Genomic DNA, 23,218 nt, shown 5'->3' with positions numbered 1-23,218 from the left:
CAGGCTACCTTCCGTAAGTTGGCACCTCACTACATCGGTCCTTATGTCATAGACCGCATCATCAATTCTTCATGTGTCTGCCTCCGGCTACCAGCAGCCCTCAAGGTTCATCCCTCCTTTAATGTTTCTAAAATTAAGCCTGTTAATGAAGGCCCCTTGTGCCCACCGTCCACTTCTTCTCCACCCGCCCGTATGAGCGACTGTGCCCCGGCCTTCACTGTTAGCCGGGTGATGGACGTCGGGCGCCTTGATCGAGGCCTCCTGTTCCTAGTGGACTGGGAGGGTTATGGTCTAGAGGAAAGCTCCTGGATCTCCCGTTCCCTCATCCTACACAATACCCTCATAGACGACTTCTACCGTGCCGGACCGGCGTCCTGGAATGCCAGGTGGCGGTTGTTGAGGCGGGGGTACTGTCATGGTGCCTCTGTCAGCTCCCCTCTCTGCTCTGTTCCTGACATGACCAGCTGTCTCCTCAGAACAGGACTCAGCTCATCAGCCTGCAGCCTCTTAGGGAGATCCAGTGCCAGTGTCATGACTAGAACGCGGAGGAAGGACCCAGATGCTGAAAACCCAGAAAGGCAGGGGCAGGTAAGTGAAGAGGTAAGTATGAGGTTTAATTTTCTTAATGTTTCTTGCAGTTGTTGATGGTGTAGTGGGTAATCCTGGCTGTGGCTCTCGATTGTAGATCCAGAACTTCCAGAGCGGGAGCGAGACAAAGTCTGTGGGCAGGATTCTTGAACCCGGGCGTGGCGTGGTGATCTTGAAGAACGTGGACGCTCAGTGGACACGTGGCGTGGCTGTGGTCTAGGTGAGAAACAGAGGCTGTGGCTCACAGTGGCAGGAAACGTCAGCGGTGGAAGGCTGAGGCTGCTGCTGCTCGAGATGGTGAACTCAGGTGACTCTCGTGGCGTGAGAATGTAACCTGAGTGCAGAAGACAAGACAAGGTTAACTTAGTACAGAGGCAAGGGGGCCAGACGTAGAGCTTCAGGAGACTAGGCACCATCAGGGTTAACGGACTGGCGATGATTGCTGGAGCTGGGTCTCCTTAAGAAGAGCAGAGGCTTGATGAGGTGAGTAGTCACAGCTGAGGGAGATGAGCAGCAGCTGGTGGAGGGGGAGGAGTCTGACAGGCCACCATGACAGCCAGTGTTCATTGCCAGTTCGTTGTTCTTCTACGGTGCATAGTCTGGTCACCTCATGTATCTTGTTCATGCCTGCTTTCCTCTCGCTAATCTTCTCCTACGCCTCACTTACAGGAAAAGATTTCCACGAGTGTTCATTTGGTCACAGTTGTCCATCCATGCTACACGTCCACACCACGAATCCAGTTCAAGCAAAGCTCTCCTGATCCACTACTTCCGTACCCTCCAGCCACGCCTCGCCTCCAAGCCAAGATTCCTGATCCTCATCATTCCTGTTGCCATTAGAATTCACCCTTCAAGTTTACCATCAAAATCTCTGACTGTAAATGAAACCATCTTACTTACCTTACGCTCCTCTGGGATTTCTTCCAGGTTCCAGTATCTGGGTCTGCCAAGTCTAGTGATATCATGACACGATCTGGTATTTTAACAATACCCTTATCGATACTTTGAGGATGAAAAATAAATAATTACATAAATAAAGAATGAAATAAATAAATAACAAATTAAGAACATAAAGTGTTTTATTTCCTCATTATGGAACAACATTGTTTTTTTAACAAATACATTTTTCTTTATACATGATAATGTTCCAATTCAAAACTGGAATGGACATGGATGTGCTAGACCAGGGGTCGGCAACCTGTACCACTCAAAGAGCCATTTGGATCAGTTTCCCACTGAGATGAAAGCACAGGGAGCCGCAACACTAGGTGTGTTAGAAATAATGGTTTTGCCGATATATCTCGATAGTTCATTTAGTACTTGTATTGAGTCAAAATACTGTCATGATATTTATTTAATTATTTAATTTAATGATTTTTATTCTTTTTGATGTTTCCTTTGATCTTTTGTCCATTTTCCACAACCTTGAATAGACTTTTCTGTCTGTCAAACACCCAGAGTTAAGATGAGCGACATGATGGAAACAAATTTACTTTGATTCAGACTCCTTTCTATTTTATTTATTTTAGTTAAATCCAGTAAACCCCAATCAATGATATTAATTTTTTGGATGACAACTATTTTTAATTAGGAAGCAGCTGAAAGATTTTTTAGATTCTTTTTTGGGGCGCTCATGTGTCCCCTATAGATCTTCACTGACTGTCTTTCCAGAAAAATTTTCCATCCCATGACAGACTGGTCGGCGTTGACATCTGCAGACATGCCCCCTCCTCATGTTGCTCTCTTCCTCCTGCCTGATTACCTCCGCCTGACGGTGTTAAAGGCACCACAACAATCTGAGAACATGATAGTTATTTTACAAAAACACAGCATTGTGGACCGTTTAGCTCTTTACACCATCGTATATCTTTAGCAGCGTTCGTGTGTGCGCTGCCTTGTCTTGTGTGCGCGCGGCATGTGCTGTCTGAACAACAGCCCCGTGAACACAAATAACCAGGCAGACGTCTCCTCTTCAGCGAGAATAGCGAAATTAATATCATCATTAATTAACGGAAAATTTACTGATTTGGTGAGTTAAATATGGCAAATAACGTTTATATCTCGTGGGACACAAATAAAATGCGACTTCTCCAGTACTGATAGGAGAAATGTTGAGGTCAGATCTTAACAATACTGCGGTCTTGAAGAATGTTCGGTACCCAACCCTACTCTGGTCCTGACATGTGACCTTCATCATCCTTTAGAATCTGGATGGACTGCGAGATTTGTCATTTGTAAAAAGTTAAGGGACAGAAATGAATATTTATCAAAATGATCAGAATGTAAAGATTGTCTTTCAGCTTCAGTCCAGGTCAGTGTTCTGTCTGAGCAGCTGATTCCCCTGAAAACCAGACCTTTGGTGTTTTCAGCTTTTGAATCATTGAAGTAGAAAAACTTTTGGATCAAATCTGGAGGAAAACTTCTCATTTGACTGGAATGAAGCTGTTTTACTGCAGAAAGTCCAAAGGACACAGACTGACTGACAGAGATGTTTTCCCCCCGGGGATCAATAAAGTCCTATCTTATCTTATCTTATCTTACTGTAAACATGGACTCTGTCATTTCTGGAGTTCCAGGAAAACTGCCTCAGTTCTTCCCTCATATTATTCCCATTTTTCTTCATCAGATTTCATTCAAACTCTGGAATGAAGACAAAGGAATCAGGATGTTTTTATTGTCAAATGATCTGAAACAACTTTTCTCTGAAGAACAAAGAAATGAAAACACAAGTCTTCAATCCAAAGTTGTCAAATGAAGCAAAAAGAAAGAAAACTACGTTGTAAATGTTCTTCTTTCTACAAACACAATCTTGTCCTTCAGTTTCTTCTCTTGTCGTTTCTGTGTAGAACAAACAGAGAAAGTCTTTGATTGTGACGTCACTGATTCCATTTGTGTTGCAGCTTCCTTCAGGTCACATGACAACAACACAAAAACATGAACAAAACGTTTGTGTGAAATTTGAATTCAAACAGTCAAATCTCACAGTTCAAAGAAACAACAAGAAAACAGATTTTACTCCAAAAAGATTGAGATTCATGTTCAAAAATGTCTGAAATCCACATTCTAGAGATTTTTCATTTCTCTCTTTATTTCTGACTACAAACATTACTCCACAGAATATTAACAGTTAAAATGTTTAGTTCAAAATGATCCAAAGCAGAGAAATCACTAAAAACAAACATTTCATTACTTTCAGGAACTATTTGAGTTTACACACTCTGCCGTATCTCCAACAAAGCCAAACTCCAGTCCAGCATGGAGCGTCTGAGTGAATGTGGTCTGGACTCTGTGGAGGAGAGTCATGCTTTCAGAGACGCTGTAGAAGGACAGAACACCTGCTCTGTGATCCAGGTACACTCCTACTCTGGAGGAAACAGGAGTCAAGATGGAGGTTTTTATGTTGTTGTGGTAAAATGAGAATCTGTTTGGAGAACAATCTAATGACCAAGATTTGTCATTTAAACCAAATCCACTTTCATTTATAGATCTGCTGATGTTCTTGTATGTGACAGCTACACAAACAAAGTCTATCCACTCCACCTCCCAGTAACAACGTCCACTCAGACTCTCTCTACTCAGAACCTGAAACCTTTTGGTAAATCTGTCTGGATTTCTAAAAAAAGGCTGATGTTTTTTCATCAATGTCACCTTTCTGTTCTCCTTTGAAAGTAACAGATGTCTGTGTGCTGTGTTTGGATCCACTGTGATTTGACAGGAATATTGTAAAAAGTCAGCTCTGCTCTTTGGTTCTGGTTCTGGCAGTAAAACATCCACATGAGTGACTGTCAGTGAGATATTTCTGCGTTTCTCTCTCAGAATGTCCTGCAGTTTGTCTCTGAGCTCTGACACAGCTGCTGTCACATCCTCAAAGTATCTCAGAGGACGGACATTGATGCTGGATGAGTGTGTGGACTCACTGAGTGGTGGCAGTGAGGGGTAGTTGAGCAGAAACTGGCTGTGATCCTCTGTGAGTGAGAGCTGCTTCAGCTCAGCGTCTCTCCTCTTCAGCTCAGTGATCTCCTGCTCCAGCTCCTCCTGAAGATCTTTGACTCGACTCACTTCAGTTTGCTGCTGGGATCTGATCTGTTTCTTCACATCACAGCTTCTTTTCTGGATGAGACGGATCATCTCAGTGAAGATCTTCTCACTGTCTTTCACTGTTTGATCGGCAGAGTGATTGATGGCCTCCACCTCCTGTTGAAGCAGCTTCACCTCCTTCTCTCTGTCCTGGATTCTCTGCTGGATTTGTTGCTGACTCTCCTCCAGCTCTCTCTGCCTCTCAGTCCTTTCTGCTGCAGCTGAGACTGTGTCGTGACCTTTATGTTCTTCCACAGAGCAGAGATAACAGATACACTTCTTATCAGTGCGACAGAACATCTTCATCACCTCATCATGACGGGAGCAGATGTTCTCCTGCAGGTTCTTGGAGGGTTCCACCAGCTTGTGTTTCTTGAATGGAGCTGCATCCAAATGAGGCTGAAGGTGTTTCTCACAGTAAGAGGCCAGACAGATCAAACAGGACTTGATGGCTTTCAGTTTTCTTCCAGTGCAGACATCACAGACCACATCTTCAGGTCCAGCATAGCAGAGATCAGCAGGAGCAGCTTGGAGTTCAGTCTTCTTCAGCTGATCCACTAAATCTGCTAACATGGTGTTTTTCTCCAGAACAGGCCTCGGTATGAAGGTCTTCCTGCACTGAGGACAGCTGGGGATTTTCTCCTCTTCATCCCAGAATCCTTGAATACACTTCATGCAGTAGCTGTGTCCACAGGGAATAGTCACCGGATCCTTCAGCAGATCCAGACAGATGGAACAACTGAAGGTTTCTTGATCCAGATCAACTCCTTTCTGCGCCATTTCTCCTCTCAGACACAAAGACTGTTTGCGTTTCACTTCCTCAGAAACCTGTTTTACTCTGATCCTCCCATCAGGTGTTTTCACTTTGAGTTCAGCCAATCAGCTTCTATCTTCTCTTACTGTTGGTTACGCCCATCATGACAGAGGAGGAGCTGCAGATCAGGAAGAGGTGAACTTTAGAGAAGGTGGCTGTTAAACTTTTCAGAATGAGAAAAAGGAAACATCAAATGTCTACTTCAGCAGATCAAGACAGATGGAACAGCAGAAGGTTTCTTGATCAAGGTCTTTCGTGGTCATTTTGCTTCAGAGTTCCAGTTGAAGAAGATTTTAATCTAATTTAAATTGAATAATAAGATTGCAAAATAGTCAACATTTTCTTGTAGAACCTCATGCATTAGGACAATCCAATAAGGATATGACACTAAACACAAAATTAAGGTTTGACTTTTTTATTATTAAAACTTTAAAAAATATGTTTACAGCAAAATAAAAAGTACAAATCAAATTAAAAGGGGCTTATTATTTTTCACTAAACAGAATATTACAGAAAGAGCCAAAGCAAGCTGCTTGATTCCACTTTTAGGAAAACCTTCAAATATTTTAAGGTATGAATTTTAATCAAAGGGTCGGATCTTTTTTTTTTTTTTTTTTTTTTAACTTGTCCTGTCCAACAGCTGGGCAGACAGATGAGAGCTGAGGGCCTCTTGTGTTGGACATATTTTACTTTAACAAGAGGGGTTATTAATCTTCAGACAAACCAAAGGTATGTCTGAATAAACCCCTTTTGTAATTGAGGCCAAACTTTATTAATTTCAATCATGTCTGAAAATCTTTGGTGTTGGACCGGACGGAAAAGGAAAGAAGGGAAGAAGAGAGAGGGACGTTAGAGAGAGGGGGGGTAGGAGGGTGATAATAGGAGGGGAAGGGGGATAAGACCATGAAGCAGCATAGAGCAGACAGGTTTACTGGTTGTTAATCATTATGGTAAGGTTCAAATGTAGAAAAAAAAAAAGAAAAAAAAAGGAAGGGGCGGAGCCTGTCCACACACACACTCAAATGTTATAAACACACCTGCTTGTAACGGTCCCTGGCGGTCTCCTCCCCCATCCAGCTCTGCCCTGATGTTCCTGATTGCCACCAGCTGCCATCACTCTCCTCATCATCTTCTGTGGATTCAAAAGGAGATCAACGCCACTACTCGACGCCAGTTTGTTACCCCTTATGGTGACTGCTCTGGTTCTAGCCTCGTTACAGCTTCGTTCCAAGTCTCTGACTCTGACTAATTCTTTGTTCCCTGTCTCAGGATCCTACCGCTCACGAGTGACGGCAGCACGGACCTTCCATTCTACGCCTCAGGAGAACGGAAACCCTCGGCAACCGCTAACCGCTTCAAGACCCTCCAGCCACGCCACAGCCACGTCTAATCTGGACACTCCTCAAACCAGCCATCTTCACATCTGGAGAAAACAATAAATCCATTCTCATCATCCACTTACCTGTCTTCCTTCTGGGTTGCAGCATCTGGGTTCCTCATCCTTGTGAAATCATGACAGAACAAACTGGCCAACTTCCGGACCCAGCTGATCCAGAGGGACTTCGTTTTGCCGTCAGCCAGCAAGGCATCGCCCTGGGCCGCCAAGCCGACGCTCTGTCGCAAGTATCCTCTGCCCAACAGGAACTTTTTCGGCGCCTGGATGGTCTAACGCAAACTTTGATGAATTTAACTGCCCAGGGGGCTACCCCCGCACCATCACCTCCCGCTTCCAGCATCGCCGCAGTTTCCGCTTCCGGTCCGTCACCTGAAAACTACCGACTGCAGCCGGAACCATTCTTCGGCGACGTCGAAGCTTGTGGAGGGTTCCTGCTGCAATGTAGTCTCCTGTTCCAGCAAGCCCCGAGGTATTATGACTCCGACCTCAGCAAGATTACCCTAATCATAAACTCACTCCGCAATAAAGCGCTGCAGTGGGCTCAGGCTTTCCTGGCCGCCAATCCTGTCACCCACCTATCGTACGAACACTTCATTAATGAATTCAGGCTGGTTTTTGACCAACCCCGTAAGCGGGAGGAAGCCTCACGAAAGCTTCTCGCTCTTAAGCAGCGAAGTCGCTCAGTGAGCGACCACGTCATAGACTTCAGAATCCTGGCGGTGGAAGCCGGCTGGACGGATCCAGCATTGAGAGGGGTCTTCTATCAGTCTTTAAATGAAGTCATTAAGGACCACCTGTGTTCGCAACCAGAAACCCACTCTTTTGAGGAGCTCGTCACGGCGGCTCTCCGTTCGGACACCCGCTTATGTGAACGACAGCATGAAAGACCTCAGGCTCCACGCAGAAGTCCTGCTAATCCACCACAAGGTACGGCGGCACACATTTTTCCTATAACCCAGTCTGAAACCTCTCGCAGTCAGACCGACGAGCCCATGCAGATTGGACACTCCAAGCTTTCCGCAGAGGAGAGGCAGTGACGCCGGATCTAAGGGGCATGCTTTTACTGCGGAAAACCAGGACACCAGGTACACCAATGTAGCCTGCGTTTAAACTCCAAAACCCCCCACTAGAGGACAGGCCGCGGGCGGGTCAAGTCTTGTCATCCTCTAAAGATTTTCTCGGCATTCCTGTCAAGTTAAGTCATGTTTCTGAAACTCTGGATCTCCACGCTTTGATTGACTCCGGCGCTGAACAGAATCTTATAGATCACAGCCTGGTTACTCGCCTGTCCCTGCCTACAGAGTCCCTTCCTTCCCCTATTAGAGCCGCTGGGTTGGGGGGTCAACACCTTTCGGTGATTACTCACCGTACGGAACCGGTGTTATTAATTACTTCTGGTAATCATAGAGAACTCGCCCGGTTCTTCGTAACTCAAACCCCCCAGAACCCCATTATTCTGGGGTACTCTTGGCTTCGTCACCACAACCCGCAATTTGATTGGGTCCATCGTCGTATTATTGGTTGGAGCGAGTTCTGCCTCGCTAACTGTTTGCAATCCGCTGTTCCACCCGCTAATTCTGCCTCCGTTAAATCTCCTGAGGAGATCGATCTGTCTAACGTGCCTAGTTGCTACCACGATCTTCACACCGTTTTCAGCAAAGTTAAGGCTGGTGCCTTACCTCCCCACCGGCCTTACGACTGTTCAATCACTTTATTGGACGGCGCTCCTCTGCCTTAGAGTAGGCTGTTCAATCTCTCTGGCCCCGAGAAAGCCGCTATGGAGGTTTACATTCAAGAGGCACTTTCCTCGGGGCACATTCGTCCTTCTTCCTCCCCTGTCGGTGCAGGGTTTTTTTTTGTCGAGAAGAAGGACAAAACCCTCCGACCGTGCATAGATTATCGAGAACTAAATCAGATCACGGTTAAAGACAAGTATTCCCTTCCGCTCATCAGCTCTGTCTTTGATTCGATTCAAGAGGCCCGTATCTTTTCCAAGCTTGACCTACGAAATGCTTATCATTTCGTACGGGTCAAGGAGGGTGATGAATGGAAAACCGCTTTCAAAACTCCTCTCGGTCATTATGAGTATCTCGTCATGCCATTCGGGTTAACAAACGCTCCTGCCGTGTTCCAGCGCCTCATAAACGACGTCCTACGGGACTTTATCAACCGCTTTGTTTTTGTCTACCTTGACGACATACTGATCTACTCTAAACATCCTGATCAGCACAGAAACCACGTTCGTCAGGTACTCCAACGATTGTCTGAAAATCAGCTTTTTGTCAAAGCCGAAAAATGTCTGTTTCATTCCACCGTCGTCCCCTTCTTAGGGTACATCTTCGAGGCAGGTAGCATTCGACCCGACCCCGCTAAAATTGAGGCTGTCTCCAAGTGGGAACCCCCTACCACGCGTAAGAAACTTCAGCAATTTTTAGGGTTCGCTAATTTCTATAGGCGGTTTATTAGAAATTACAGCTCCATCGCGGCTCCCCTTACGCGACTCACTTCCACCGTTCGGGCCTACCAATGGAACTCGGATGCCCAAGAAGCTTTTGACACTCTCAAGAACCTCTTCGTTACCGCCCCCATACTAATACAACCCGACCCAGCTAGACAATTCGTGGTCGAGGTTGACGCCTCCGACTCAGGCGTCGGGGCTGTATTATCTCAGCGGGAAGAGTCCTCCAGCAAATTGAAGCCCTGCGCTTTCTTTTCTAAGAAACTGACCCCTGCTGAGCGCAACTATGATATGGGCAACCGTGAACTTCTCGCTATTAAATTAGCATTGGAAGAATGGCGACACTGGCTGGAGGGTGGGGTTCATCCATTTATTGTTTGGACTGATCACAGGAACCTTTCATACCTTCGCTCCGCCAAGAGACTGAATTCCCGTCAAGCCCGCTGGTGCCTGTTCTTTGACCGTTTCAATTTCACCATAACCTACCAACCAGGAAGCCGCAATATTAAGCACGACGCCCTCTCACGGAAGTACTGCTCCTCTGATGACCAGGACGGCACCACGAACCTCATCATTCCCTCCACCTGCATCGTTGGAAACGTTACCTGGGACATTGAGAATAAAGTGATGCAAGCTCAAGGTGAGGAACCCGATCACCCAGAACCTCCTGACGGAACACTTTATGTACCCCGATCTCTCAGGTCCGACGTCATCACGTGGGCCCACGCCTCACGTATTGCCTGTCACGGCGGGGTCACCAGGACTCTCTGCCTCCTCCGTCGGCGTTTTTTCTGGCCCTCCATGACTAAGGACGTTAAGGAGTATGTGGCTGCCTGTACCACCTGCGCCCGCTCCAAGACCTCCAACTCACCACCGTCTGGTCTCCTCCATCCGCTGTCCACTCCCGGGCGTCCTTGGTCCCACATTGCCCTGGACTTTGTAACCGGTCTCCCTCCTTCTCAGGGAAACACGGTCGTCCTCACGGTCATAGACCGCTTCTCTAAATTTGTCCTTTTCATCCCGCTCCCACAGTTGCCCACGGCCACCGAAACCACGGAGATCCTGGTCCAGCATGTATTCCGTCACCATGGTATTCCTGTGGACATTGTCTCAGATCGGGGCCCCCAGTTTGTCTCCCAGGTTTGGAAGGCTTTCTGTGGAGCCTTGGGGGCCACAGTCAGCCTGTCCTCAGGCTATCATCCCCAATCTAACGGCCAAGCTGAAAGAGCTAACCAGGAGCTCGAAACATCACTGCGTTGTCTCGCCGACCCGGAACTCCTCTGACTGGTCCAGGTATATGGTTTGGGCCGAATATGCGCACAACACTCACCCCTCTTCTGCCACAGGCCTGTCCCCGTTCGAGGCTGCTCTGGGGTTCCCGCCTCCGCTGTTTCCTTCCCACGAGTTAGACCTCGCTGTCCCCTCTGTTCAGGACCATCTCCGCCGATGCCAGAGCATCTGGCATCAGACCAAGGCTGCTCTGCTCCAGACTAGGGAGACCAATCGCCGTACGGCCAACCGTCATCGTGTGGTGGGTCCTACATATCACCCTGGTCAGAAAGTCTGGTTGTCATCCCGTAATATTCCTCTTCAGGCTACCTCCCGCAAGCTCGCCCCCCGCTTCATCGGTCCCTATACTGTGGAAAAGGTCATCAATCCCACCTGTGTCCGCCTCCGCCTCCCAGCGACTCTCAAAGTCCATCCCACCTTTCATGTCTCTCAGGTCAAGCCTGTCGTTGACAGCGCGCTTTGCCCGCCGTCCGCTTCCCCTCCACCCGCCCGGCTCATCGATGGCGCCCCGGCTTATACGGTCAGTCGGGTTTTGGATGTTCGCCGCCGGGGTCGCGGCCACCAGTTCCTCGTGGATTGGGAGGGTTACGGTCCGGAGGAACGCTCTTGGGTCTCCCGTTCCCTGATCCTGGACCGTGCCCTCCTTGCTGACTTTTTCCGTGCCCACCCGGATCGGCGTCCCGGACCGCCTGGAGGCGGTCGTTGAGGGGGGGGTACTGTCACGGTGCCTGGCGGTCTCCTCCCCCCTCCAGCTCTGCCCTGATGTTCCTGATTGCCACCAGCTGCCATCACTCTCCTCATCATCTTCTGTGGATTCAAAAGGAGATCAACGCCACTACTCGATGCCAGTTTGTTACCCCTTATGGTGACTGCTCTGGTTCTAGCCTCGTTACAGCTTTGTTCCAAGTCTCTGACTAATTCTTTGTTCCCTGTCTCAGGATCCTACCGCTCACGAGTGACGGCAGCACGGACCTTCCATTCTACGCCTCAGGAGAACGGAAACCCTCGGCAACCGCTAACCGCTTCAAGACCCTCCAGCCACGCCACAGCCACGTCTAATCTGGACACTCCTCAAACCAGCCATCTTCACATCTGGAGAAAACAATAAATCCATTCTCATCATCCACTTACCTGTCTTCCTTCTGGGTTGCAGCATCTGGGTTCCTCATCCTTGTGAAATCATGACACTGCTAGCTGCAAAAATGTCCACCTGTCGACATGTACACAAAACAGATAGTGTTCACACGCATACTTATGGCTTAAAACCAACTAGTGTGAAATATTTCAGTCATTCAGTCATGCAAACTGTTAGTGCAAAGGTGAGCTAACACCAGTGCTCAGGTGAGTGTTTATGTTCTTCTAAAATGGATGGTGGAACGTGAAAAGGAGGAGGAGCGCCCAGCCACCCCCACCCCAAGACCCCCACCGCAGCAGCAGCGGCAGCCGGAATCCCCCCAACGCCGGACGGGAACCGGCAGGGAACAACCGCCGCCCGGGCGACCAAGCCCGCCACCCAGGCCAGGGCCAGCAGGGCCGCCGCAAGGGCCCCAGAGCCAGAGGCCAGGGACGCACGGAGGGAAAGAGAGCGCCGCCCCAGCCCAACCAGGAGAGCAGCCCCCCCGCCGCGCCGGGAGAACCCAACGCAGGGCCCCACCGGAAAAAGGACGCCCACAGCCCCAAACGAGCACCCCACCACCACCCAGGAGTTCCGGGCATCCCCCCGCCCCAACCCCAGGTACGAGCCAGGACCCCCCAAGGGAGACCCGCTCCGCACTCCAGGCAGCCATCCGCCCGGCCCACGGTTGGTCCAGGGAAGAGCGAGGCAGGGGCCCGCCGCCCCCGCCCAGGAGGGGGGAACCCCGGGGAAAAAAGAGGGCCCACAAGGGGTGTTGTAAATATGGCCCGACCAGGCTCGGCCACAGTTGGAAATTTGGCGGGGCCCAGCACTCAGGAGCAAGGACCAGAACCCACCCCCCAGGGGCCAGACACCCCCGGCTCAGATGTAATGTGAACCCCCCCACCGCGCGGAGAGAGCACCGCCGGGCCCAGGAAGCCGGCACCCCGGGGACACAGCCACCGCCGCTAAAGGGTCGGATCTTAAAGGCCTGAACCCTTTTAGACAGAACTTTGCCCTCCAACTCCATTACAATTTTCTGGATTACCTTAAAAGTATCTGAGATGAGAAGGGGATTCCAGATTTAGGTTGGAAATAAGGGCAAACAGCACAGCAACTGCCGCTCAAACACTTGGTAGGTCGACCACCACAGTCTGGGAACTGTGGACCATGAGAATGTTCTCTTCCTCACCACTGCTGCCCTTTATTTTGAGGAAAAATCCCGACGTGGTGTCATCGATTGCTTCCTGGAGTGCTGCATGGTATTCACACTACAGAAAATATTTTAAATAAAAATTTATAGGTACAAAATATGACCAATGCAGCCACAAGGGGGCTGAAGCCAGGGTCTCTTTGTGCCGGTAAATACAGGGGGGTTGTGTCAGGAAGGGTATTCAACGTAAAAATCTTTGCCAAACAAAATATGCAAATCAGACCTTTGATATCCTTACCGGATCGGTTGAGACCCAGGTTAACCATGCCATCTGTGCTGTTCACTGACAGGGTGCCATTGAATATTAGACTACCGGTACTGCTGGTTGAAGAATGAGAGGAGGAAGGCCTGTTTAAGAAAGAGAATAGGAAAGTCGTGAGTGGTGACTGAGAGAGACTTTGAATGTTGGAACTCTGACAGGAAAAGGTAGAGAGTTAGTTTAAATGATGCAAAGGAGGAAGGTATGCTGTGTGTCCAGGAAACAAGGTGAAAAGGTAGCAAGGCTAGAAGATCAGGAGCAGAGTTTAAGTTGTTCTATCATGGTGAAGGTGGGAAGAGAAATGGAGGAGGAGTTAACTTGAACTCTCAAACTAAAATCTCCTTACAAATAAAGTTCAGCATTATAGAATGAAAACAAAGCTCTGCTTGAAATGGAAGATTTATGTAAACTTGTCAAACCAAACGCATTTTGGGCAGGAGATTCGGCACAAAGGATGATTGACATCCGACTGTGACACAGAAGTGCGCTGTGTGTGGTAGAGCTGATCAAATAATGCCGTCCGTTAACCTAGCTCATAAGTGGAACGGTATGCAGTCATTCATTAATCTTCTAAACCTCTTTTGTCCCTTTTGGGGTCATGGGGCTGATGGAGCCTATCCCGGCCACTCGTGGGTGAAGGCAGTGGACATCCTGGACAGGTCATCAGTCTGTCGCAGTGAACTATATGGAAAAGCTAAATAATAACAATATTAGTGATACTAGCTTCTCACATTTTTCCTTTAGATTTGGTTTCCATAACGTGGAATTTAGCTCAAAGAAATCTACTATCTACTATCCTCACACGTCTAATTGTCACCCATTCTTAATAGTAGATAGTTAAACTAGTTTTTCTTTTTAATAGTTGCATTATTTTTACTTGATTGTTGAAGCTACTTCACAGAAATGCTGTTAAGTGTTAAATGATAAAAGGGGATTAATAAAAGAAAAATGGGAAACAATCTGGATTAGTTTCTTAAACCTGTTGATTTTGTAAAATGTGTTACAAAAGTATCGGATCAAGACTCTGTATCGGCAGAGAACCAAAAACTTTATATCAGTGCGTTTGTAGTGTAGACCGAATAAGTGTGTCTCCTTACAGAAGGAGGAAGCATGTTAAGCTGTTTCACTTGTGGACTTTGCTCCATCATTTATGAGTCCATCCAGACTCCTCTTGTATGTCTGCTCCTCATCCAGACGCTCCTGTTGGAGGATGAGCCACGGCAGCAGCGACACGCTGACTCATGTCTGCCCGCGCTGTGATTTCTGCATTAGGTTGCATTTAAACAGCTGCGTTTGGGTTTCTCAGCCAACATCAGGCATTGTTTTGGGAGACGGCCTTCAGGGTTGTGAACCGCCGCACGGTCAGCGTCGCTCAGCGAGGCAGTGGGACGATGGGGGAGGAGCCCACAGTGTGCTGCAAATCAAACATAATTAAAAACCATCAGCGTGCTGCTCTGGAGGCCAACCACAACCTGGAATTCAAGTTTCTACAAAAACACAGAGTCAAAAACATTTAAACGTCCTAAAGGAGAAGATTGCAAACCAGATCCTCCAAGAGGTCAGTGCTGCTCATGGAGACATTCACCCCACAACTCCATGAGACTCGAATGAACCAAAATTTCTGCTCTGGTTGTGTGTCATGTTGTCACATCAAAATAATGGATCTTTTTGTGTTTTTAACATGAACTTGTGGCATTTTTTCTGTTTTTGGTGGACATATGTAAAGTAAAAGAAGATTAAAATTGCATTTCTAAGAATTTCTCTACTCAAGTTGTTGTGAATCAGGAGCAGAAGAAAAAATGCAGTTTGAAAAAGCATGCAGTTGTGATGCAGCAGCTACAGTGGTCCCAACATCTGGATTGCTCCAGTATTGCTTGCTGTTTTTGTTGCACTGCTAATGTTAAGGCCATGTCACACAGACACTGTGTACAATCATAACATTGTCCAGGGATGAAATTTCGGCCTTTCGTGTTACATGCGTGATGTACTCAATTGTTTCTTGCTCTTGTCATTCACCGATGTGCGTATATGCTCATTGAGGGTTTCGGTTGACGGGTCTTTCCTTGAATTCAGTTTTTAGCTGTTCAAATTTCTCGGAAGCATTGCAGTAATGCATCAATTTGGGTTCAACAGGCGCCTGGACACCACCCTGCGCGTCCAGACGCTGAAGGTGGGTCGCGGGACAGAACGGACAGGGAACGGTGCAGCGCCGGTAACACGACTACTACAAACACAACAGTAACCAAAATGAAAGTAACTTTCTATTATGTCATTATCTCAAATATTCATCTAAAATTTATCTTTTCATTTTCAAAATAATTGTCTGATTTACTTTGAAATCTGCTTTTCAAAATAGGTCACTGTATTCAAGCACATAAACATGAAAGTTTCAAAATATGGTTTTGTTTCATTTTAATAAACAATAAAACTGTTTATTGATCTTGCCTCACAGTAAGAAGGTTCTGGTTCAAATCCCGGCTGGCACCTGTGTGGAGTTTGCATGTTCCCTTCCGTGCATGAGTGGGTTTTCTCTGTGGAACTCCGGCTTCCTTCAATGGTCCAAAACATGCTTCATAGGTTAATTGGTGACTACACTGTCCTCAGGTGTGCATGTGAGTGTGGGTTGCAATAGGCTGGCTAACTGTTCAGAGTGCACCCCGCCTTTGTCCAACAGTAGCTGGGATAGGCTCCAGCAACCCAGCAGGTTCCAAAGATGGATGGGTGTTTTGATTCCACCTGCATTTTTTCAGGTCTCCAGCAGAACTTTGAAGAATTTAAGAGATGTGTGGACACTTTTTAGGGTTTTTCTTTTCTTTTTTTGGGTGAAAACTGTCATGGTCGGTGGTAGCGTGAGCAGACCCAAACGCTAAAACCCAAAACGACAGACACTGGAAGCGGCGAGAATGGATTTAATTTTTGACAAGACTTTGATAGCTTGGAGCCTAGTGGCGAAGAAGTCACCGGAGCAGGAGAGGACAGATGCAGAGGAGGATTTTCTGAGCCGAGCTGGAGCGGGGTCTAGGAGGTAAGTGGAGCTTTCTTTGCGAGAAACGGGCTTGATAGCAGAATGGAGTTAGGGCGCTGGAGTACCGAGGAGCTGGAATACGGACTTGAGGTTGATGAACTTGTGGCTGGACCCAGGTCGGCGTGGATGGATTCGAGAATTCTGTAGGCAGATCGAGAACTTGGATCAGGCAAGAGCAGGGAATTAACAAGAGCATGAACAATCAAACCGAGAGCTTAGGGAAGACCAAGTAAGCACCATACGAAACAAACTGGCGTAGAATACTGGTCTGGAGCCGTCTTAAATACAGGTGCAGGTGATGAGATGAATGCCAACAGCTGGGTCAAATCTAGGAGAAAGCAGAGAAAGGAGGGCCTCTCAGGGGTACCATGACAAAAACCTCAGTGTTAAAACATTACACCTAAACTTTTTTCTCAAGAAAAACTTCAAATAATGAGGCCCATCTGTGATGGCTCTGCAGGTTTTTATAGAAAGTGTCAGGCTCTGTCTTGGTTCCTCAGGTTCTCAAAATCCAGTTCTTAAGGGTGGGATTGACTCTGGAATTCTCTCTGAGCTCCTCACCCCCAAAATACCCACAATGCCTCCTTCTGAAAGGAGAAGTTCTGTACATAACAGTAGAAATTGTGAGCAGGTCTCATGGCATGAACTGAAGAACACACAGATCAGATAATGGAGACGCTGATGAAGATGGGAGATTATTCCGGGTGATCAGTTAATGGTCGGGGGTGGGAGTCCTGCTCCCAGCAGGCCCTTTAAGGTAACTGGGGCGTGAAACAGAATTAAAGGATCACTTGTGCTAATGCATCAATCAGAGTAAATGTTTTTAGCCCATCAGATGCGAGTTTTTGGATGCTGCACACAAACAGGTTCTGCAGAGAACATGAGAGCAGACCACCTCAACCACAAGCTAAGCCTGGAAAATCAACAAGTAGAAACAAAACAACACCTGCTTTCTGTTTTATTAAATAAAACTGCTTGGTGAGAACAGATCCATCAAAAAAAGTGTGAATAAGAGATGCTTTAATTACAAACTGAACTAATATTATTATATTGATTTTATCTATGGCACAGATTTAATCAACAGTTCATCAAGGTAATCTGTTGTTGCATCCCATTGAGTGGATAAGAGAACTGGACTGAGTGACCCTTCCTCCCTCGCATTCCAAATAGAAAGTACCCATAGACTTCTATTGAGAAATAAAAAGCTTTTATGCAGTCATTCTATTTGTCAGAATAACAATTATGGCCCTGCATCTTTCCTAAGATAGTCTGTACCCTTCAGCAAGTCTGAAAGCTCACTTGAACTCTGGTTCAGACTAAACCAGTTAATTCTGATCTGATAGATCTCAAAGATCTATCAGATTCAAAAAACGACATAATGACATAATTCAGACTCAAAAAACGACATAATGACATAAATGCAGGATTGGACGGAGAAAGCAGGACATAACAAAATGTTAAAATGCTGGAAAATGGCTAAAAGGATAATGTCATGTTGTAAGAATGTTTAGGCATTTTTCACTATGTTCAGTAAAACTAAATATTGTTATTATTTCATTTTTTGCTTTCCCCCACCAATCTTGGTCAGAAATGTGCCATTTGTGAAAAATAAAAAATAAAAGTTTTGAAAGTTGTTACCATTTTTGCTCCGTTTGCACCAAGTTGACCGGGCTGTGCATGAAAAAGCTGCAAACCTCCTCTGATGTCTCTGCTATCATGTATTTAAACTGTCTAAACTCAGAAATAGGTGTTGGAAGCAGGAAACACGTTTCTGTCCTGACAGAGGAACTTTGGACAAAATCTTCCATAGGAGCAAAAAGTCAAATCTCCATGATCATGCATGGGAACAATTTCTTGGTCCATTTTCAAGGTAGAGTGAAAAAAACAAACAACCCTTAGACTCCAGTTTGAGTTTGTGACAAAGCAGCGTCCTGCAGGTGTCATCTCCCAGTCCATTATGTAATATATATGTCTGGACCGGATACGCCCACCTTTCACATGCAGACACACAGGTACACAAATCACTCACATTTTACCACAACATAATGACCACATTTTGTTTAATTCTAAAGTTTCACACTAAAATAATTTTATTTATTGTCTACGCTTTTCATTACAAACATTCCAACCAGAGCATTGCACACACCATCACACTCAAAGATAATTTAATAGGCTAGAGTTGCTACACTAGCTTGTTGCATATGCAAAGTTGGACACCACATTGTTCAAAATGCCTGTTTACTGCTGTGCTACAACAGCACAAACAGAACTGGAAAAACAAGAATATGACTTTTCACAAGTGAACTATTATTGTCAGCTAATAAAGGAGAACTCCTAGAATACATTTTAAGTGACTGACTTCTTCATTCTATTGTAATCAGACACGGGTTATGTTTAAACATACCTGACATGTAGCAACGGACGCATTCTGTCGAAACACGTCAGGTATGTTTAAACATAACCAGTGTCTGATTACAAAAGAGTCAAGAAGTCAGTAACTACACACACCATGAACTTTATTGGATTAAGATCTGAGTGAGTTTACTCTCAATAGTAAATGTTTAGGCTGACCTTGTAGCCTATTTAAAGTTAATGGTGGCTTAAGATTTTATACTATTTCCACGTTTTCTGCCAGAACACCTGACTTTTTTTGTTTTACGGAGAATAACTCTAAGTGTTTGTATGTGTGGGATCTCAGATAAGACCAGATGACCCGCTGGTAAGCAGATTACTTGGTGGGGGAAAAGAAACTAAGGAGGATTTCCTCAGTAGAGGCGAACGAAGAGGGAAGAGGCCACCGGAGGACAGGGACATGTGGCAAACGGAAAACCACTTGACCGCTGTGGGGCGGATCCCTTAGTCCTTCTGATAAAGACTAGGTGGGATCTACTTGTGGGAGCCACCTCTTGGTTTCACTTGTGCATTTGGTGCATTGTGGTTTAAGGGGAACGCCCCCCCGGACCTCGCTGCACTGGAGCCGATGACTGAAGTGCTCACTGTACCCTCTCTCCCGTCCGTGGGCCCCCCAGCACAACCAGCCCGAATCGTTCCCAGTCCGCTCTGACCGTGTCGCCCCGAGCAGGGACCGGCACACATAGAACAGGCGCAAGCCGTCTACGGCAAAGTCAAATCTGCCCCCGACCTGTTTCTAAACACGGATCGAGGAGTCTCACAGTGTAAATATTAGTATGTGTGAATAAAACTACACCCATGCATCAGGTATGCATTGCCTTTCCTATATAATGACATATTTGTAACATGCTTATCTGTTGTACTTTGTAAAAAGACATTAACACAGCCGCCTGGGTCTTATTTTTGTGATGAGTCGGGTTTTTCTTCCTTTTAAAATCGGACCAAAATTAAGCATTTTATTGTCATTTTACTGCATCTGATGAGTCATGTGTCATTGCTTAGATACCTTTCCAATACAGCGTCGCCCTTTATGTATCTTGGACAACGGTAACAGGCTAGCGTAGCCTCTCTAGCAAAATAACTCATTGATCATACTGTGACAGTTTGTGGATGACTTTTCTCTGAGGTGCCAGTCAGGTCGCTCTCCTGACATAAGATACAAAAAAAATCCACTGTCACAAAGGATGTTATCCACCCCCTCTGCTCTTTACACACACAAAAGTCCAAAGTTCGTTTAAAGTCTTTTATTATCTCTGTTACTGTAGGAGGTTATTGCTGAAATGCAGTTAGAAAACAAGGCGTCACGGCCTAGTTCTTCAGAGTACCTATTGTTTTCCTGTTCAGTCCAGTACTCCTTAGAAATCCGTTCCGGGTTCCTGGGAAGTTGCTTCCTGTATCCAGTCCTTTGTGGAGGGGATCCGGTCCAAGTTTTCCAACTATGGAGTTATTTCAGTCTCAATAATCAGAAATGCACACAACCGGTTTCACAAATACACACGCTCCGATTCACAAATGTCATTTTATGCAAACGTGAAAAATAAATTTGGAAATACACACCCTGTGTTTCACAAACACACATATTGTGTTTCACAAATGCACACTAAATGTTTTACAAATGCACAATAAGTGTTTCTCACAAATGTGCACACTGTTTTTCACAAAAACATTTTAGAAATTCACAATAAATGTATCAGAAATACACAGTAGGTGCTTCACAAACATGATTTTTAGGTACACATGTGATGTGAACTCACAGATCATTCGAACTGCAGACTGTGCATTCAAAATCCCGTTCTCGTTTGTGAATCTCCCCGTGTGTGTGAGAGATTTTTCTACGGTGAATATTGAGACTCATCTGACGGAGCAGGTCAACTAATGTCACCATTGGCTAGTGAATCTGTCAATCAAACTCATCGGCAAAGCAGGCGGGTTCGCTTTTAGCCAATCGAATGGCCCCTTACACTTTCTTTACGCTTTCTGCAGGTGTCAAAAGCCCCGCCCATATTTGATTCTGTACCAGTCGGTCGTTAGCGTGTTAGCCCTAGCATGGCTTGTCGGTTTATTGCCTTCGGTTGTCAAAAATGACTGGCTTGTGCAACTTTTCAGTGGACCTGGGAGCAAGGCAACAGTGGTTTCAATGCAGTTGACAGAATCCATCGAACTCTGTACTGGTCATGAGATTTACAATGAACGTTTCACTCGGGATCGTTTGTACGTTATTCTCTTAGCTTTCATGCTAGCGTCATTTCAACACTCAGACACGGTTCCCTTCGGTCTTGATCATCTGAAGGTGGAGGATAAAAATCTTTAACTTCCACAGTAGGTTCTGTGGAGAAACTGGCATCACTTTGCTCCGTACCACGCAGTGGGACTACATTACCTCAAGTTCATCTCACTGTCAATCACAGATACCCAATACACCTCCGCTGCTCAGCCCGAAGTCACTTTGCTGGACCTTAATGTTATTTTTTTAATAACTCAAATGTCATTGATTTTATATTGTAACCATATACATATACACCTCTTGGCCAGGTCACCCTTGCAAAGAAGATCCTCATCTCTCTGGGTTTTATAGCTGGTTAAATACTACACAACAAAAGATGGTCATAGAACAACAAAGTGCAAACATTCACCCTTTATTGCAGAGTAAAATTCAGTGAAAACATGGACAGATTAAAACATCAAAATTTAAGCAAATGTGGGATCTCTACTGATATGAATTTTATTTAAACTGGAACTAATTTTCATAACATCCTTACATACAATGAAGTCCCTTGAACAATACAGCAGTATTGATTTGAACTTTGTCTTGCTCCCCTCAGTCTCTCTTCTTCTGTATGTAATTATGTCACCTAAATTAAGTTCTAAACAAACGGGACAGTAAATATATAGGTCCACTCCCAAACGGTCTGAATTCCACAATGGATTGATGTCGTCTTGCAGTTCCAACATTTGTGGACCCAAAAGGGGACTGTCCCATACCGGGACATTGATCCCAGGATGAGGTTCAGTCATGGATCCACTCTCCTCCCATTCAATCTCTGGAACCAGCATACCCTGACAAAAAAAAAAAGATACTGTTTATGAACAGCACTGTTTTTTTTAATGTTTTAGATTATGTAGGAACAGAGACCCACTAATAATGACTTATATTGTTTCTAGCAGGCAGACCTCATATCTCCATAACTGTTTATAATTTGCAAATAAGTGATCCTTAACAAAGTAGTGAGATTAGTTCATCTGATAGCTCATAATGCCATGCATTGTGATGCATTTTGAACTTGCAGATGTGCTATTCTTCCTACTTGATTTAAAAAACCAAACAATTTAGGGAAATAGTTTGCACCACACAACAATAATACTTTTCATTCATTTTTGATGAAAATTCCTTGTAGTCATTGTGATTTCATCATACTGTTCTTGATACTTTCCACTTTAGTCGAACTGCACACAAATCAGTTGTCCAGTACAGTGAGATTAAATAAAGCAGTGTTTTTCAACCAGTGTGTGTGCCGCGGCACACTAGTGTGCCGTGGGAGATGGTCAAGTGTGCCGTGGGGAATTGCCCTACTTCACCGATCTAAAAACATTTCCTATCTCCAGGAAATCAGCTCTTCATGCAAACAGGCACTGATAAAACACTGAGAAGTTAGGAATATGAAAGATCTTAAAATGACTTTTTCTTTGTGTTTATTTAATTCTATAAAATACATTTTGATAAGGTTGACGGTACCGCGATTTAGCTGCAGCTATAACTGTGTAAGGAAAAGTCCCGCCCCTTTAACTGTCTCCGCCAATCATTCTTGAAGGCTTGATCACATGTCATCAGTCTGACCAACCAGAAGTAGTTAAAGTCTTCACTTCCTTGTTCTTAATTCTGCTGGTAAAGTCTCTCAGTTCTAACAAAAATACCAGCTAAAGCTCGTCTTTAGCGGTGTAGCTTTCCACAGATTCCGGTGTCAGACCGTGGAACAAGTGAACAAAGGTTAAAAAACACTGAAATAAAGCACTTACCCGGGGATCAGAAACAGGGTTGTGGGTCAAGCCCAACTGCCACAGCTGATTTGGTGTCATGCTTTGCTCCGTCCTGATTGGATGGCTGTCCCACGCGTCACTAAAGACATCCAAACTGGCCTGAATGCGTGGTAGGAAAATATAGTGGCAGCAGAATACGTGATGTTACTGATATTGAGCAAGTCTTGGTCCTCAGGAGAGAGCAGGATGTTGTAATATAAACCAGTAACACTCACAAAGACATCACACCAGAGGAGCTCAATCCTGTATTTGGAAAAAAGCAAAAAGAAATATTATATTGTCAGATTTATTTTTAATACACCATTCACTTTTATGTATATATTAAAGCGTCAAAAACTAGGTTCAACTCACCGTTGATTGTGTGTACACTTTTCCTGCAATGAAGCTGTTTGTGTCAGTTCTACGTATGTGAGCATTAACTCGGCTATGCCCACATTTTCTCCGGGATCTCCTCTCACCCTGACAATAACATGAAAATCATGTCTCAAACACATAATTACAAATGCATCGCCAATACGGTACACATCAATTTAAAAT

General features: G+C 45.5%; 2 protein-coding genes and 2 long non-coding RNA genes across 4 annotated transcripts in view; 2 read left to right on the top strand and 2 right to left on the bottom strand.

Annotated features, from left to right (window-relative positions):
- Positions 1–3,234: 3,234 nt before the first annotated feature.
- LOC101164866 (tripartite motif-containing protein 16-like) lies at positions 3,235–6,874 on the bottom strand. Its single transcript, XM_078934414.1, has 2 exons — positions 6,517–6,874; positions 3,235–5,597 (listed from the first exon to the last, which is right to left on the bottom strand). The coding sequence occupies exon 2, from the start codon at positions 5,443–5,445 to the stop codon at positions 3,781–3,783; it is 1,665 nt and encodes a 554-aa protein (XP_078790540.1). The 5' UTR covers positions 5,446–5,597; positions 6,517–6,874; the 3' UTR covers positions 3,235–3,780.
- On the top strand, positions 6,553–6,936 carry LOC144986682 (uncharacterized). Its single transcript, XR_013650530.1, has 2 exons — positions 6,553–6,669; positions 6,749–6,936. It is a non-coding gene; the product is annotated as an uncharacterized LOC144986682 (long non-coding RNA).
- A 3,469-nt stretch (positions 6,937–10,405) lies between these two features.
- Positions 10,406–11,749, top strand: LOC144986680 (uncharacterized). Its single transcript, XM_078934415.1, has 2 exons — positions 10,406–11,488; positions 11,562–11,749. The coding sequence occupies exon 1, from the start codon at positions 10,406–10,408 to the stop codon at positions 11,327–11,329; it is 924 nt and encodes a 307-aa protein (XP_078790541.1). The 3' UTR covers positions 11,330–11,488; positions 11,562–11,749.
- A 5,430-nt stretch (positions 11,750–17,179) lies between these two features.
- LOC144986681 (uncharacterized) overlaps positions 17,180–23,218 on the bottom strand; it is a 51,410-nt gene continuing 45,371 nt past the window's right edge. Inside the window, exons 6-8 of the long non-coding RNA XR_013650528.1 lie at positions 23,033–23,140; positions 22,661–22,924; positions 17,180–21,703 (exon numbers count right to left, since the gene is read on the bottom strand). This is a non-coding gene — a long non-coding RNA (uncharacterized LOC144986681). The remainder of the gene's footprint in view (positions 21,704–22,660; positions 22,925–23,032; positions 23,141–23,218) is intronic.

The sequence above is a fragment of the Oryzias latipes genome, chromosome 17, assembly GCF_053564925.1.
Source record: "Oryzias latipes strain Hd-rR chromosome 17, Olatipes_Hd-rR_3.1".
Lineage (NCBI taxonomy): Eukaryota > Metazoa > Chordata > Actinopteri > Beloniformes > Adrianichthyidae > Oryzias > Oryzias latipes.
This window is presented reverse-complemented; position numbering and strand designations above follow the sequence as displayed.